Source organism: Heterodontus francisci, chromosome 35 (genome assembly GCF_036365525.1).
Source record: "Heterodontus francisci isolate sHetFra1 chromosome 35, sHetFra1.hap1, whole genome shotgun sequence".
NCBI classification, from domain to species: domain Eukaryota; kingdom Metazoa; phylum Chordata; class Chondrichthyes; order Heterodontiformes; family Heterodontidae; genus Heterodontus; species Heterodontus francisci.
In genome coordinates this window covers 55388516-55407506 of record NC_090405.1, presented here as the reverse complement: position 1 = coordinate 55407506, position 18991 = coordinate 55388516, and the positions used below count along the sequence as shown (strand labels likewise).

The 18991-nt window shown below is 42.6% G+C and overlaps 1 protein-coding gene across 2 annotated transcripts in view; it reads right to left on the bottom strand.

Annotated features, from left to right (window-relative positions):
- LOC137350716 (E3 ubiquitin-protein ligase ARIH1) overlaps positions 1–18991 on the bottom strand; it is a 96029-nt gene that overhangs the window by 14212 nt on the left and 62826 nt on the right. For both annotated transcript variants that reach the window (XM_068015639.1, XM_068015638.1), the window contains exons 6-12: positions 18653–18719; positions 18177–18283; positions 18011–18053; positions 16129–16200; positions 12312–12442; positions 11714–11771; positions 53–313 (exon numbers count right to left, since the gene is read on the bottom strand). In XM_068015639.1, the coding sequence (XP_067871740.1) occupies positions 53–313; positions 11714–11771; positions 12312–12442; positions 16129–16200; positions 18011–18053; positions 18177–18283; positions 18653–18719 (739 nt within the window). The remainder of the gene's footprint in view (positions 1–52; positions 314–11713; positions 11772–12311; positions 12443–16128; positions 16201–18010; positions 18054–18176; positions 18284–18652; positions 18720–18991) is intronic.

Here is an 18991-nt window from a genome sequence, read left to right as displayed (position 1 = left end):
TCATCAGCTACAAAGACAACAATTTTTACCTTTCAGTGGAAAGAGCGCCTACCTCAAAGATAATGGACTGGTTGTTCTTTCTGAGGTAGAAAGCAAAGACGTAAGTGTACATTAGCGTGGCGCGGCACTGGCAAAGCACATCCACAGCTTTCTTCAGGAACTGCACCTCAATCCAAGACATATTGTGTTGCTGCATCTCCTCCATCTTCTGCTTCACCTGAGCGTAAAGCTTGTGCTCAAACCGCAGGCTCTGCATGTGGTTCATATATCGGTTACAGTAGAAGAGGTACCGCTGGAGTGCCGCTCGAGAGCGCTGTCAAAGAAACACAAACCAGGAGAGATAAAAGCAAAATACTGAGGATGCTGGAAATCTGAAATAAAAACAAGAAATGCTGGAACCACTCAGCAGGTCCGGCAGCATCTGTGGGAAGAGAAGCAGAGTTAACGTTTCGGGTCAGTGACCCTTCTTCGGCCACTGACCCGAAACGTTAACTCTGCTTCTCTTTCCACAGATGCTGCCAGACCTGCTGAGTGTTTAGTTTTAGTTTAGTTTAGAGATACAGCACTGAAACAGGCCCTACGGCCCACCGAGTCTGTGCCGACCATCAACCACCAATTTATACTAATCCTACACTAATCCCATATTCCTACCACATCCCCACCTGTCCCTATATTTCCCTACCACCTACCGATACTAGGGGCAATTTATAATGGCCAATTTACCCATCAACCTGCAAGTCTTTGGCATGTGGGAGGAAACCGGAGCACCCGGAGGAAACCCACGCAGACACAGGGAGAACTTGCAAACTCCGCACAGGCAGTACCCAGGAGTGAACCCGGGTCGCTGGAGCTGTGAGGCTGCGGTGCTAACCACTGCGCCACTGTGCCGCCCCGTGGTTCCAGCATTTCTTGTTTTTACAAACAGGAGAGAAACTGAAATGGTTTAAGATTACAAAACAACAGCAGTTTCACCATTTCAAATATACAAGAGATACTCAATGAGTCTTGAAGAAATAGAAACAGGAATAGATCATAAGACTCTTTGAGCCTGCTCCGCCATTCAACACGATCATGGCAGATCTTCTATCTCATCTCCATTTTCCTGCCTGCTCCCCATATCCCTGAGACACCAAAATTCTGCCTACCTCAGCCTTAAATATACTCAACGATGGAGCATCCACAACCCTCTGGGGTAGAGAATTCAAAAATCCACAACCCTCTGAAGTGAAGATGTTTCTCATCTCAGTCCTAAATGATCGACCCCCTATCCTGAGACTGTGCCCAGTGTTCTAGATTCCCCAGCCAGAGGAAACAACCTCTGTGTCTACCCTGTCAGCCACTTCGGAATCTTATATGTTTCAATGAGATCTAAACTCCAAAGAGTATAGGCTCAATTTACTTAGCTTATCATAGGACAACATTCTCATCCAAGGAACCAATCTAGTGAGCCTTTCCTGTAGCACCGGCAATGCAAGTATATCCTTCCTTAGAAATGGAGACCAAAACTGTGCACACTACTCTAGGTGTGATCTCACCAAAGCCCTGTACAATTGTGGAAAGACGTCCTTATTCTTGGACTCTAATCCCCTTGCAATAAAGGCCAACATGCCATTTGCCTTCCTAACTGCTTTCTGTACCTACATGCAGATTGTGTGTTCCTGGTACGAGTATATCCAAGTCCCTCTGAACATCATTTAGAAGTTTCATGCCTTTTAAAAAATATTCTGCTTTTCTGTTCTTCCTACCAAAGTGAATAATCGCACATCTGCCACCTTGTTGCCCACTCACTTAACCTGTCTATATCTCTCTGCAGCCTCTCCGTGTCCTCCTCTAAGCTTGCATTCCCACCTAGCTTTGTATCGTCAGCAAACTTAGATGCATTATTCTCCATCTCTTCATCTAAGTCATTAATATAGATTGTAAGTAATGAGGCTCCCGCACTGATCTTTGCAGCACTCCACTAGTTGTCAGCCTGCCAACATGAAAATGCCCCATTTATATCTCCTGTCTGCTTCCTCCATTAATCAATCCTCTATCCATGCTAATATATACCCCCCAACTCTATGCACCCTAATCTTGTTTATTAGCCTTTTGTGTGGCACCTTATCAAATGCCTTTTGGAAATTCAAGTATACTACATCTACTGGTCCCCCCCTTATCTACCCTACTAGTTACATCCTTAAAAAAACTAATAAATTTGTGAAACATGATTTCCCTTTAGTAAAATCATGCTGACTTTGTCTAATCATATAATGATTTTCTAAGTGCATTGTTAAGACTTCCTTAATAATAGATTCCAGCATTTTGCCGATGACTGATGTCAGGCTAACTGGCCTGTAGTTCCCTGTTTTCCCTCTTCCTCCTTGCTTGAATAGCAGTGTTACATTTGCTAACTTCCAAACCACTGGAACTGTTCTAGAATCTAGGGCATTTTAGAAAATCATAATCAGTGGATCCACTATCTCTGCAATTACCTCTTTTAGAACCCTCGGATGTAGGCCATCAGAACCTGGGGACTTTTAATCCCTTAAAAGTTTCTCCAATACTACTTCTCTGCTGATATTAATTACCTTAAGTTCCTCACTCTTATTAGTTCTTCGTTTACCCTCGTTTTCTGGTGTGTAACTTGTGTCTTCTACTGCCAAGACGGCCACAAAATATTTGTTCAAAGTCTTTGCCATTTCCTTATTCCCCATGATAATTTCTCCTGTTTCTGTCTCTAAGAGACAGAAGTCCCCTTTAGCTACTCTCCTCCTTTTAATATACTTGTAAAAGCTCTTACTATCTGTTTTTATATTTCTGGCTGGTTTACTCATTTTCTATTCTTTCCCATTACATCAACGTTTTAGATTAGATTTTAGATTAGAGATACAGCACTGAAACAGGCCCTTCGGCCCACCGAGTCTGTGCCGAACATCAACCACCCATTTATACTAATCCTACACTAATCCCATATTCCTACCAAACATCCCCACCTGTCCCTATAGTTCCCTACCACCTACCTATACTAGTGACAATTTATAATGGCCAATTTACCTATCAACCTGCAAGTCTTTTGGCTTGTGGGAGGAAACCGGAGCACCCGGAGAAAACCCACGCAGACACAGGGAGAACTTGCAAACTCCACACAGGCAGTACCCGGAATCGAACCCGGGTCCCTGGAGCTGTGAGGCTGCGGTGCTAACCACTGCGCCACTGTGCCGCGCATCTTTTGCTGGTTTCTAAAACACTCCCAGTCCTCAGGCTTACTACTATTCTTTGCAAGATTATAAGTCTCTTCTTTTAATCTAATACAATCTTTAACTCGCCTAGTAAGCCACGGATGGATCCTTCTTGCTTAGTTTTTGTATTTTAATGGAATGTATTTTTGTTGAACATTTTGAATTGTATCTTTAAATGTTTCCCACTCTTTATTTACCACCAGACATCTTGGTCTATTTATCCAATCAACCTTAGCTAGCTCTCCCCTCATACCTATGTAATTGGCTTTAAGTTCAAAATTCTTGTTTGGGACTGGAGCATGTCGCTTTCAAACTTAATATGGAATTCAATTGTATGACCACGTTTTCCTAGGGGATCTTTTACTGTGAGATTACTAATTAAACCTGACTCATACTGTATCATACTATACAATACTATATCTAAAATAGTTTTATCCCTAGCTGGTTCCACAATGTATCATTCCAAAAGCATTCTACAAACTCATCTACAGGCTACCTTTGCCAATTTGATTTGTCCAGTCTATTTGAAGATCGAAGTCCGTCACAATTATTACATTGCCTCTGTGCTCCAATTATTTCTTGCTTAATGCTCTGTCCAACGGTATAACTACTGTTAGGGAGCCTACAACCTATTCTCGCCAAAACTTTGCCCCTTTTTATTCTCTCTTCAAATGTTGTCCCCCTCTCCTTTAAATCTATCACCTCAAAAAACCAACCCTTGACCCCACCATTCTTGCAAATTACCGTCCCATCTCCAACCTCCCTTTCTTCTCCAAATCCCTTGAACATGTTGCCACCTTGCAAATCCATTCCCATCTTTCCCGGAACTCCATGTTTGAATCCCTCTAATCAGGTGCTCGCCCTGCCGCAATACTGAAACAGCTCTTAAAGTCACAAATGACATCTTAAGTGACTGTGACCAAGGTAACCTATCCCTCCTCAACCTGTCTGCAGCCTTTCACATGGTTGACCACACCATCCTCTTCCAACGCCTCTCCACTGTCGTCCAGCTGGTTGGGACTAGACTCATCTTGTTCCATTCTTATCTAATTCAAGAGTGAACTATACAGTAAATGAAAAAGTCCTGGGGAAAATTGATGTACAGAGAGATTTGGGTGTTCAGGTCCATTGTTCCCTGAAGGTGGCAACGCAGGTCAATAGAGTGGTCAAGAAGGCATACGGCATGCTTTCCTTCATCGGACGGGGTATTGAGTACAAGAGTTGGCAGGTCATGTTACAGTTGTATAAGACTTTGGTTCGGCCACATTTGGAATACTGCGTGCAGTTCTGGTCGCCACATTACCAAAAGGATGTGGATGCTTTGGAGAGGGTGCAGAGGAGGTTCACCAGGATGTTGCCTGGTATGGAGGGCACTAGCTATGAAGAGAGGTTGAGTAGATTAGGATTATTTTCATTAGAAAGACGGAGGTTGAGGGGGGACCTGATTGAGGTGTACAAAATCATGAGAGGTATAGACAGGGTGGATAGCAAGAAGCTTTTTCCCCAGAGTGGGGGATTCAATTACCAGGGGTCATGAGTTCAAAGTGAGAGGGGAAAAGGTTAGGGGGGATATGCATGGAAAGTTCTTTACGCAGAGGGTGGTGGGTGCCTGGAACGCGTTGCCAGCGGAGGTGGTAGACGCGGGCACGATAGCGTCTTTTAAGATGTATCTAGACAGATACATGAATGGGCAGGAAGCAAAGAGATACAGACCCTTAGAAAATAGGCGACATGTTTAGATAGAGGATCTGGATCGGCGCAGGCATGGAGGGCCGAAGGGCCTGTTCCTGTGCTGTAATTTTCTTTGTTCTTTGTTCTAATCATAGCCAGAGAAACACATGCAATAGCTTCTCTTCCTGCTCCCACACCATTAAACCATTGGTATCCCCCAAGGATCGATCCTTGGCTTCCTCCTATTTCTCATCTACCTGCTGCGCCTTAGTGACCTGTACACTGATGATACTCAGCTCTACCTCACCACCAGCTCTCTTGGCTCCTCCGCTGTTGCTAAATTATCAGACTGATTTTCTGACAGTACTGGATGAGCAGAAATTTTCTCCAAATTAAATATTGGGAGGACTGAAGAGATCGACATCAGTTCCAAACTCTGTTCCCTCGCTACTGACTCCAGACCTCTCCCTGGATATAGTCTGAGATTAAGTCAGTTTGTTTGCAACCTGGGTGTCATATTTGACCGAAAGGAGCTTCCGACTTCATATTTGTATCATCACTAAGACTGCCTACTTCCACCTCTAATATTGCCCAACTTCGCCCCGTCTCAGCTCTTCTGCTGCTGAAACCTTCATTCATGCCTTAGTTACCTCTAGACTTGATTATTGTCATGCACTCCTGGCTTGTGTCCCACATTCTACCCTTCATAAACTTGAGGTCATCCAAAACTCTGCTGTCCGTGTCTTAACTTGCACCAAGTCCCATTCACCTATTACCCGTGCTCACTGACCTACACTGGCTCCCAGTTAAGCAACAACTTGATTTTACGATTCCCATCCTTGTTTTTAAAACCCTACATGGCCTCACCCCTCCCTATCTCTGTAATCTCCTCCATCCTCACAACCTCTAAGATATCTGCACTCACCTAATTATGGCCTCTTGAGCATCCCCGATTTTAATCGATGCGTCATTGTTGGCCATGTCTTCAGTTGCCTAGGCCCTAAACTCTGGAATAAACTCCCTACCTTGCTTTTCTCCTTCAAGACACTCCTCAAAACCCACCTGTTTGACCAAGCTTCTGGTTATCTGACCCAATATCTCGTGTGGCTCTGTCATATTTTATTTTGTACTGCTCTTGTGAAGTGCCTTGGGACATTTTATTACATCAAAGGCGCCATATAAATACAAGTTGTTCTTGTAATCTCCACCCATACTGATTGTACTTCCTGATCATTTGAACCAAGATCCTTTCTCACTATTGGCCTCGTCATCCTTTACTATCAAGGCTACTCCTCCCCCTTTTTCATTCTGTCTGTCTTAAAATGTTGCATACCCTGCAATATTTCCTCCGCACCTTGGTCACCTTGTAACCATATCTCTGTAATGGTGATTAGATCTAAACCATTTTTCTCTATTTGTGCTGCTAGTTCATCAACTTTATTGCAAATGCCTTGTGTATTCAGATAAAGAGCCTTTATTATTTTTTTAAACTACTATTCTTTGCATGGACCTTATTCGCTGATGCACTATTACATACAAATTAGGAGCAGGAGTAGGCCACTCAGCCCCTCAAGCCTGCTCCACCATTTAATAAGATCATGGCTGATCTGATTGCAACCTCAACTTTACATTCCCGCCTACCCCCAATAACCTATCATCCCCTTGCTTATTACCTTTAAACTTTCTGTCCCTTCCTATTCCACTCTGCTTGTCTTTACCCAAATCACTACACTGCATTACTGCCTCACCTTTTGTCTCTAGATTTCTAAATCTCCCCTTACATGGCCGCGCTGCCCCTCCCCCACTTTTAGTTTAAAGCCTGATCCATAGTCCTAGTTATATGATTCGCCAGGACACTGATCCCAGCCCAGTTTAGGTAGAGCCCATCCTAACAGAACAGCTCCCTCATTCCCCAGTACTGCTGCCCAGTTCTGTCACCATGAATAAGAATATAAGTAATAGGAGCAGACTTAGGCCATTCAGCTACTCGTACCTGCTCCTCCATTCATTACAATTATGGCTGATCCGATTGTGGACTCAACTCCACTTTCCTGCCTGACCCCCAGACACCTCGACTCACTTGTAGATTAAAAATCTGTCAACTCAGCCCTGAACATCTACAATGACGTAGCCTCCATTGCTCTCTGGGAAAGAAAATTCCAAAGATTAACAACCCCCAGAGAAGAAATTCCTCATCTCCATCTTAAATGGGAGACTCCTTATTCTGAAACTGTGTCCCCTAGTTCTAGATAACCCAAGGAGGAGAAACAACTTCTCAGCATCTACCCTGTCAAGCATCCCCCCATAAAATCTTATATGTTTCAATAAGATCACCTCTCATTCTTCGAAACGCTAATGAGTCTCGGCCCAACCTGCTCAATCTTTCCTCATAAGAAAACCTTTTCAACTCAGGAATCTACCTAGTGAACCTTCTCTGAACTGCCTCCAATGCAAGTATATCCCTCCTTAAGTAAGGAGACTAAAACTCTAAGCAGTACTCTAGGTGTGGTCTCACCAATGCCCTGTACTGTTGTAGCAAGACCTCCTTACTTTTATACTTGATCATCCTTGCAATAAAGGGCAACATTTCATTTGCCTTCCTAATTACTTACTGTATTTGCATGCTGACTTTTTGTAATTCAAGCATAAGGACAACCAGATCCCTCTGTACTGCAGCATTCTGTTGTCTCTCTCCACTTAAATAATATTCTGCTTTTATATTCTTCCAAAGTGGCTAACCTCACATTTTCCCACATTATACTCAATCGGCCAAATTTTTGCCCACTCACTTAACCTATCTATATCCCTTTGCAGACTCTGTCCTCTTCATAACTTGCTTTCCTACCTATCTTTGTATCGCCAGCAAATGTAGCTGCAATACACTCTGTCCCTTCATCCAAGTCATTAATATAGACTATAAATAGTTGAAGCCCCAGCACTGATCCCGGTGGCCACCTCCCCCACAACTAGTTACAGTTTGCCAACCTGAAAGTGATTCATTTATCCCAACTCAGTTTCCTGTAGTTAGCCAATCCTCTATCCATGTCCATATCACCCCCAACACCTTGAGCTCCTAACTTGTGCAGTAACCTTTTATGTGGCACCTTATTGAATGCCCTTTGGAAATCCAAGGACACCACATCCACTGGTTCTCCTTTATCACCTTGCTGGTTACATCCTCAGAGCTCTAATAAATTTGGCAAACATGATTTCCCTTTCATAAAGCTATAGTGACTCTCCTTGATTGTATTACAATTTTCTAAACGCCCTGCTACTACTTCCTTAATAACGAATTCCAGCATTTTCCCCATGACAGATGTTCGGCTAACTGGCCTATAGTTTCTTGCTTTCTGTTTCCCTCCCTACTTGAATAGGGCATTACATTTGCAGTCTTCCAACCCGCTGGGACCTTTCCAGAATCTAGAGAACTTTGGAAGATTACAACCAGTGCGTCCACTATCTCTGCAGCCACTTCTTTAAAGGTTCTAAGGTATAGGCCATCAGGTCCAGGAGACTTGTCAACCATTTACAGCACAGGAGGCAGCCATTCAGCCCATTGAGTCCATGCCAGCTCTCCATGGAGCTATCCAGTCAGTTCCACTCCTCCCCCCCCTCCCCTTTGATCCCTGTGGCCTTTAGTCCCATTAGTTTTCCTAGTACTTTTTCTCATGACACTGAATGTTTTAAGTTCCCCCCTCCCTTTTGCACCATGATTTCCTACTATTCGTGGGATGCTTTTAGCATTTTCTACCATGAAGACAGATACAAAATACTTGTTCAAATTCTCTGCCATTTCCTGGTTTCCCATTAATTCCTCGGGCTCATCCACTAAGGGACCAACGTTTAACATTAGCTATTCTGTTCCTTTTTATATACTTGCAGAAGCCCTTATCGTACTATCGGTTTTTAAATTTCTTGCTAGTTTACTCATCTTCCCACCCCACTCTGAGCCATGCCTTTAATTCTCTAATTTAATCGACCCTATGCCAACTTGCAGGTGGCTCCAGTAACAATCCAGAGATTACTACCTTTGAGGTTGTGTTTTAATTTGGACCCCAACTACTCAAACTCTCTCAGAAGATTATTCCTAGTTCTACCTACGGCGTTGGTTCCTACATGGACCACGACAACTGGGTCATCCCCCCTCACTCTGTCTCCAGCCACGAGGAGATATCTTTAATCCTGGCACCAAGCAGGCAACACAACCTTTGGAGCTCCCAGTCACAACTGCAGAGAACAGTATCTCTCCTCCTGATTATACTGTTCTCTATCACTACCACATTCCTTTTCACTTCCCCCACTTGAATGGCGCCCTGCACCATGGTGCTATGGTCAGTTTGCTCATCCACGCTGCGGTCCCTGTTCTCATTCACACAGGTAGCCTGCACAGTCAGTGCAAATGTTTCCAGTTTAACATACAATGCACAGGAAAGGCCGGGCCTGATAAACAGTACAATTTAGATCAACATGGTTTGGTAAGAATGGTTGAGACTGATATACAATGATGTCCAGTTATTTAGCTGGATTGCAACATTGGCCTATTATTTTCAATAATCTCCACTGTGCAGCACAATTGGTCTTTCAAGTAAATCGGCTTGTATTTCTGCACTGTCCATAATTTTCCATTTATCATATACTTTCAACCAATAGCCAAGATTTTTTTATTGTTGCAGCAACAATTAGAGCCATAGTGATCAGTAAACTCGTGATCCCCTCTCGTACCATCCAAAACTGTGACTACTATTTCACTCTCACTCATTCCCCAAAGTAGAAATATGCAGAGTAATGGTCGAGGGTGTTTCTTTCAAACTCATTGTGTTCTGTCTGTAAGGGTGGGCTTGGTGCTGTAGCAAGGCATTTGGCCACTTTCATTCAACCATTAGAGCCTTTGTGACCTTTAGGGATTCCAGTTAAGTCACACAAAAATGGGAAACTCCCCAGCAAGCTATTCTGAAATAAATCTAGCGCCTGATGGCAGAAGGTCAGTTAAAATCTAATAAAGTACTTAACTTGTCATAAGTCCATGTTTACGATGTGCACACTAACAAAGACCCTAGCTTGCTTAATATTAAAATGAATGAGTCTGAAGTAAGATCTCTTAGAGAATTACGTGCTTTATTCATTTGTATTAAATAAAACAGTGTAAACACACTGTAGTTTGGTTCAGCTGGTAATACTGTCACCCGAGTCAAAGTCGTGGGTTCAAGCCCAAAACATACTTAAGTGGTTGCTTTAAGAGGATCCAATACAACCATCTCGATGGCAACTAAGGGTGGGCAATAAATGCTGCCAGTGATGCCCGTATCCTGAGGATTAATTTTTTAAAGTTTAAACTAAGTGATAAACAGCCAGAGGTGCCTGATGAAATATCAAATGTCTGCCTGATCAGTTGGACGTATAAATGAGATGGCACTATTTGAAGAGCTGAGAGTTCTCAGTGTCCTAGCCAACATTCCTCCCACAACTTACACAATCAAAAGTGGAGCAAGTAGCAAATTGTTATTTATGGCATTTAGCTATACACATATTAGGTGCCATGTTTGCCTATGCAACACTGTAATTGCACTTCAAAAACGTAATCCATTGGTTGCAAAGCACGTTGCACATCCTGAAGCAAGTGTATCACAGAAATGATTACAAAGGGAAATCCTCAACAAGTGACATATGGATCTCCACAACAGCACTTCTTTGGCCTCCTTATCTCGAGACAATGGGTAAGCGCCTGGAGGTGGTCAGTGGTGTGTGGAGCAGCGCCTGGAGTGGTTAGAAAGGCCAATTCTAGAGTGACAGGCTCTTCCACAGGTGCTGCAGAAAAATTTGTTTGTCGGGGCTGTTACACAGTTGGCTCTCCCCTTGCACTTCTGTCTTTTTTCCTGCCAACTGCTGTCTCTTCAACTCGCCACACTTTAGCCCCGCCTTTATGGCTGCCCGCCAGCTCTGGCGAACGCTGGCAATTGACTCCCACGACTTGTGATCAATGTCCCAGGACTTCATGTCGCGTTTGCAGACGTCTTTAAAGCAGAGACATGGACGGCCGGTGGGTCTGATACCAGTGGCGAGCTCGCTGTACAATGTGTCTTTGGGGATCCTGCCATCTTCCATGCGGCTCACATGGCCAAGCCATCTCAAGCGCCGCTGACTCAGTAGTGTGTATAAGCTGGGGATGTTGGCCGCCTCGAGGACTTCTGTGTTGGAGATACGGTCCTGCCACCTGATGCTAAGTATTCTCCGGAGGCAGCGAAGATGGAATAAATTGAGACGTTGCTCTTGGCTGACATATGTTGTCCAGGCCTCGCTGCCGTAGAGCAAGGTACTGAGGACACAGGCTTGATACACTTGGACTTTTGTGTTCCGTGGCAGTGTGCCATTTTCCCACACTCTCTTGGCCAGTCTGGACATAGCAGTGGAAGCCTTTCCCATGCGCTTGTTGATTTCTGTTGAGCACTATGTATAACTTGCAAGGTCCACGGATCTGCTGATAGCTCCCTCACAGCTTTACGCTGATTGGCCCAGAAAACTTCAGAAACGCTATCAGCACTCAAATACACTTCAAAATGGATCCTGAGCATAGTCTTCAACATCAATTTGCAGGAATCAAAGAAACGACAGCAAACAAAGGTATTCAGATCATCATGACCATGCTAGCTTCTTATCTGGAGCTCTCTACTCTAATCTTATTCAGAAGGATCTTGAAGACAGCCTTTAACACAGATCAAAGATAGGAGGACTAAGACTCCAAGAAACACTTCCTCAACTACACATCCTAGGGTTCTGTAGGCTTGTCCACAACCACCCCGCCACACCCCCAGTACTCCTTTTACCTCCTGGGCATCCCTTGCTGCCTTTGCGTCATCTTCGTTGTAACGATTGCAGTTATACCTAAAAAGAGAGGGACAGCTTAGCTTCATTTCAGTTTTAATACCAGAAAAAAAGACATGTATACCATATTAACTTCAAATATTTTCCCTCTGCTTTTTACGTCCGTTTCTCCTATGAAGCGCAATGTACAGATTGAAAAGTTACTGAACCTTGCTGCTGATTGACTACCTGAACCCACTGATTCACTTATTCCCCATATCAATTAGATTGGGCAGGCTAAAAGATTTATTCTCCTACTGCCTATTGCACAATTAGTCACAGTTCCTTATGATAACATTCAGCCTAGCCCTCTTACATTGATTTGCAGTGGGAATGTTATTTAGGTGGATGAGAGTTTGACCTGAAATTATGCTCACATACTGAAAGCAGGACACAAAATCTCTTCTAGAGCAAAGACTTTCAATCAAGTATCTTGCCTGGAATCAAATGCGGGTCACTGAGATCCAACCAAATCATGCAAACCAGCACCGAAAACAACTGAAATATTGGATAATGCTAAACCTCTTCCTCATCCAAGAGCGCAGTGACTGAAAGACTAACCAGGCAGATCCATGAGGCTCCCAGGGACCAAGGCAGACCCAACAGAATTCTGCTTTACAATTCTGATTGCGACAAACCATGTGATTGCATCCGCCATCCTTCTCAATTGTCACATGACATTTCGGGCATTCCTGTTGAAACAGTTGAGACATTGTTATTGAAGAGTAAAGATCCAACTACATATATGTAACAGATGGCCACACTGAGTTCTAATATGGTATTGCTCTTTACTAATCAACTACCTACCAAGCCCGATAAATTAGTAAGCCATATCGAGAAATCAACCCTTGGGTTAAGGACAGTAAACAGCGATTTGATGCATTCAAGATACATTCCAGGTAACATTAAAAGCCCTTTGTACCCTATGCTTCATTAGCAAACTAAACTTGCTGGGGTGGAAATGGTATGTCTATTCTAGAACACTGTCAGTGTACTTGGTGTGTTTTGGGTTAGATTGTGGTTGACTTGTTTCCCTCACAATGTCTCCCTGAGAGAGATGAGTATTTTACAATACGTTACTAGAGGCGCTTGTATTTTAACCAACAGCTTATTGTCATGCAAGCCCCCACCTGCCAAGAATGAGGCACCTTAATTTTGCCACATGGATATTAAACTTAAAATTGTTGCTGGGAAGAAAAGAGGGCTTAGCACAAGGAATTGCCAGGCCCCTTGCCGGAAAGACATTTTTTGCATACAAGCAGACAGTGTTGGAACAAAAGGAACCAGTCCCTGCTCCCAATACACAGAAGACGTGGTCAGACCAGTTTAGTCACATGACTAACTGACTGTTGCAGGAATTCGAACTTGCCAGAGTTTTAAAACTTAGAAAGCTATTTTCTCCTGAACTGAAAAAACCCTCTCCTGTCTGCTCATCTCTTTCTCACCAGCTTTGGAATCCACTGATGCCACAGGAACCCCAAGAGAAAAATCTCCTACAGTGAACAAGGTTTAAGAATAATACTGGGCCCCAACGAAAAGCAAGAATTACCTACAAAAGGACTACAGTGAGTTCGAAGTACAGTAATAAGAAACTCTTCTGATATTACCTCAAACCTCTCCACTTTATTTTTCTTCTGCTCTTTTCTGTCTCTATTTGCATGTGCGTATCGCGTATGCATGCTAGCGTGGGACGCGGCGTGTATCCATAGGCATTAACCGAATTAGAGTTTAAGTTTTAATAAATTTCACTTTTCTTTAAACCTAAGGAGGCCTGTTTGTGCTCATTTCTTTGCCTTATAATTGGAAAGCGGTGAACAAGGATTCACCAAGGGGGAACTAAAACAGTGTGTTTAAAAATTAAACCCAGTTACAATAAGACCAGGTGAAGGCTGAGAAAGACCCCTGGACACATTTCTCACCCGGTCATAACATTGTGTAAAGATCACTGTCTGCACCGACAGCGACAATAATGACATAAAACTGGAAAAAAAAAACAAGTAACTGTAGCTCAGTTCAATTTTTTTTGAGGAATGTAATGGACGTGGTATACATGGATTTTCAAAAGCCTTTAACAGATACCACACAGGATTCAACAAGATTTAAGGCACATAGCATTGTGGGGAAGGTAGCAAACTGGATTAAGAACTGGTTAGGAGGAGGAAACAGACTATAAGTTAAGGTATATAAAAACAAGAAATGCTGGAATCACTCAGCAGGTCTGGCAGCATCTGTGGAAAGAGAAGCAGTCAACGTTATCTCTTGCCCCACCCCCACCTCACTTGCTTATAATCTGTGACTTTTCTAATAAAGATGCTGCCAGACCTGCTGAGTGATTCCAGCATTTCTTGTTTTTATTTCAGATTTCCAGCATCAGCAGTATTTTGCTTCTATAAGTTACGGTGTTGCTCAGAGTGGTTAGAAGTCGGTAATGGCAATCTACAACAGCTCTGCCATGGGATCCCTTCTATTCACCAAGTGCATCAATGATTTGGATATGGGGTTAGAGGGACTGGTGTCCAAATTTGCAGACAATGATGAAAATAGGGGACATCATAAGTAATTCTCAACGACCAAAAGAAACAGCAAGGAGATATTCATAACATGATGAAATGAGGAAAAAGTGGTAGATGGAACACAATGTCAGTAAATGTGAGGTGGCATATTTTGATTAAAAAAATAAAAGTATGAGACGTGCTAGAAAACGTCTAAGAGAGGGGATTTGGGGGTTCAGGTTCACAAGACATTAAAAGCAGCACCTCAAATGGATAAGCCATAAAGAAAGGTGATGGAATATTCTTTTTTTAAGCAAGAGATGCAGAATCTAAAATTCAAAATATACTAACCTACATAAAACTTTATGGTTGGAACACTGCGAAGTTTTGGAATTCCACTAAAGAAATGTTATTGGAGCGAGAGACAGCAGACATACAAAAACATAAAAAATTGGGAGCTGTTTTCAGTAAAACAGAGGAAATATAGGGGTAATTTGATAAAGGTGTTCAACATTATGAAGTGATGGGGACAGGATAGAAGTAGAAGCAGATGCTTTCCAGTGATTGAGGGTTCCAAAAAAAAAGAAACACATATACAAGATTAAATGCGAGAGACTATGGACAGAAAGCAAGAAAAACAGCTTTTACGCAGAGTTGAGACACTGTGGAATGCTCTACCAGAGTTAGTAATTGAAGCAGAGACCATGTCAACATTCAAGAATATGTTATTTGGGTGGCTGAAGTAAAGCTGAATGAAGGGATATGAGAACAGAGTAGGAATTAGGATTAAACTCATTGTTCATATGGAGGGGAAAAGCCAATATGGACTGGTTGGACTGAATGACCTGTTTCCATGTTGTAATTTCTATTTAATTCTAATTTTACTCTCAGTGATCACTGACTTCCCACAGCAACTATGGAGCTTGGTGAGTACTGGTCATGTCCGACTACAGTGAATAAAAATACACCAAGTTATTGCTGTGTAATGCCACCCTTTTATTGTGGAAATGAGAATCACTTACCATTAAAATAAATTGGATGTTGGTGCTTTACTGTCAAGTTGTTATGCCATTTAAGTAGCGGATCCTGAAGAACAGCCTCAAACGAGCCCCACAACCTCTGTATACCCCTCTCCCATACTGTTAACCTTTGCTCCTGCCATTGCTCAAGATTGTCTCATTTGCAGATGACTGGATACCCAACAGCAACTTGTGAGGCCCATGGAAACACTCATTTTGTTTGCTGTTTAATCTATGACAGTTTCTGCCTTTATCCTGTGGAGCGCTGCCCGTCATATCGGAAGTCACAGGACTGTGGGTGCTGGATGTGGAGAGGATCAAACTTGGTTGGTACACTCTCCACTGCCTCCTTCCAAACACATTGACAACAAATAACCTACTGATGCTCACACGTGAACAAAGGCCATTGCACCAGATGGAAAAAAATTGTACAGGTATCAGGCAGCGAGAGCACCGGAAGCACAGAGATGGAGACCATTAGTGTGCTTTTTGTCCTTAGCTGTACATACAAGGCTATTTTTATTGTTACCCATTTTGTAATATTTTGTCTAGTTAGCTTCATCCTAAAGATAGATGTGAACATTGTTGAAAAGCTGGGAGAGATCACACAAGGAATTTCTGTGGAAGGGATAATAGCTCCGAGGGCAGAAGCCTGAAAACAAAAACTGATGAAAGTGCTTCCGAAAAGCGCAGTTTGTGACAATGACAATCTTGTGGGATGAACACAATAGCAAGAAATGAGAGGGCTTCTTTGTAACTCTTCACAGGCTGATATCTAAGTGTTCTGGTGCATCAGTCATCCAACCGCACAAGGTGCTGCTTAAAGTAATGCTTTTCAGTGGTAGTCCCTGGAGGTCGCTGGTCTACCTTAGTGTTTGCTGCTATCCAATTGGAGGTTTCACTGTCATCGTCGCACTTTTTAATCCACTTCTTCAACCACTACAAGGAAAAAGACACCATTATACATTATATATAGCAGTTATTGCCGAGTCAGCTCATTTGCAAAGTATTTATTACACTCCCACAGACCAGTTTTTGTTTTCCCTGCATCATTTTGCCTGAGAAAGTGAGTTAGTCCCTGGGCACTACCTGTGCTAGGAAATATTTAGTCACTGCAGGATCCTAGGGTGCTTTTCCATCCATGTAGGAAGCTCTGGGCTCCGTGTGACACTTTCCAGAACTCAGCCCATGGGAACTCAAGACACCAGCTGTACTACTTGTAACCCAATGGTCACAAAATGTCTGAAGTGAAGCCAGGATTTTCCAATCTTGGAATTTAGTCATGAAGTTGAAAACGCAAGTTAGCTCCCAACAAATAACTTCACTAACATTCCTAAAAGGTACACTTCTAACTGTTCAAAATAAAAATTTTCAAGATGGATAGTCATGGAAAAAGACCAGAGCTACCTTTAAAAAGCATTGTTATTGCTGTATTTATATGCACACCTTGTGGGTGGAGTTCAATTTATCTTCATTAATCAAGCAGTACAGTATATACAGGGATGACCGGTCCTTTTGAAATATCTTTGCTCCTTAATAGCCGTAGTTCATTTATAGTACAAACTATTTGCTACATCTCAATAAACAAATCTTAGAGGCCCATATCCTCAGATCTCTTATGGTCATGCGTCCAGAATTTTCAAACCAACTGAACCCTATCCTCCACAAAAGCCACATAAAAGCAGAAAGCCTATCAAGTGAGGTATCACAGGCACAAATTTAACATGCTGCATTATGGAAAGTTCCATAGGTTATCATGCAAGAACCTTTAGCCCATCAAACCAGTCCACACGATTACTTCAATCGTGGATGTTACATCTTCAAAATCTCAATATATTTTCCTAACCCATCATTTCTTCCCCCCAATTTCATCTTAGGATGCAGTCTATTTTTTTTAATTTTAGAGATACAGCACTGAAACAGGCCCTTCGGCCCACCGAGTCTGTGCTGACCAACAACCACCCATTTATACTAACCCTACAGTAATCCCATATTCCCTACCACCTACCTACACTAGGGGCAATTTACAACGGCCAATTTACCTATCACCTGCAAGTCTTTGGCTCTGGGAGGAAACCGGAGCACCCGGCGAAAACCCACACGGTCACAGGGAGAATTTGCAAACTCCGCACAGGCAGTACCCAGATTCGAACCCGGGTCCCTGGAGCTGTGAGGCTGCGGTGCTAACCACTGCGCCGCCCAGTATAAAAGGGAAGACAGATGAGCAGAACAAGGCCATTATATTTCACAAATACATCCCCCTTTCAGAATTCAATCCCATCCTACACTCCCTGGCTGCCCATAACACCTAATCCCTTCAGTCTCTAGAAACAACATCCAATTGTCTCCTAAACCCACTTATTCTGTCTGCTTCAATGATTTACTGGTCTGCAATGATTTGCAGTCTTTACTTAATTTATGAGAGAAAGACTAAAAGGTTATACCTAATTTATTTTAAAGTTCTCAGTAAATTAAACTTATACAGGAATACAATCACCTCACCAGTATGAACTGGTACTGTAAATTTACCAAAACAGAAAATGCTAGACATACTCAGAAGATCTGGCAGAACTGTTCTGATGAAAGGTCATTGATCTAAAACATTAACTTTGTTTCTCTCAGCACAGTTGCTGCCAGATCTACTGAGTATTTCCAGCATTTTCTGTTTTTATTTCAGATTTCCAGCATCCACAGTATTTTGTTTTTGTACTGTGAATTTATTGAAGCAGTACATGCCAGAGTCTCTCACCTTGCATTTAACAGGATCATGCCAATTCTCAGCACAGTTGAAACTGTAAATTAAAAAAAAACTTGCTCAATATTTGTGTGACTCACTCTTCAATTCAGATACTTAAAGACGCCCAATAACAAAGAGTGGCACTTAGGTAGAAATATGTTGTGCTATGCACACTTACCAGAACTGCCGTCCACATTTACAGCGAACTGGCTTTGCATCAGGGTACTGGACTTTAATAACATGGTGACAGTCAGGGGCAGGGCACCATTTTAACAGTCGATTGCACTGTGATGGAAAAGCACAACTATTGGTGTCTCACTCAGTCAAAAAAAACGGCACGGTGATGAGAAGGTGGCACAAAAAGGGCAGGTTCCAGTCAGACCCAGTCATTATCTAATGACAACCCAGTTGCTTGAATTCTGGTGCACACCTAGCAACTAACTCCACTCTGTACTGCAAGGCTCCAGCTACTGTCATTTCGCAAAGCAGTTTACAACCCAAATTAAATATATTTAGAAGAACTATTTTGAATTACGACGACACCAGTTTAGCAACTAATGTATGCAATGCACACCTTTACAACACAGTTCCATTTTTACTTCTACCTATTGAACTTTCAAACACACTATTTGTTCTAAAGAGAGAAAGCCTTACCTCTACAAAACTGTTAGTTATTAAATGCTGGTACTTCAACTTGACTTTGGAATCTGTGATCAAACGCCTGGAGAAAATAAATGGAAACATCTCTTAGAAGATATTTCATCAGACTGGCAACAGAGAGGAATAGAAGAGGAAAGCAGCAATTTCACAAGGAGGAAGCAACGCAACACAACTCCACCCTGCAATGGTGCTGATCTCCTTGCTCAGTGACGATGGTGGGCGGAATGAGCGAGTTTTTAGATCTTTTGAATGCAAACAATTCTTTGCTGTGTGGTTACTGATAAACGTACAACTGAACTGTCTTCCTGAGTGTGATACATATTATGCAGTTAG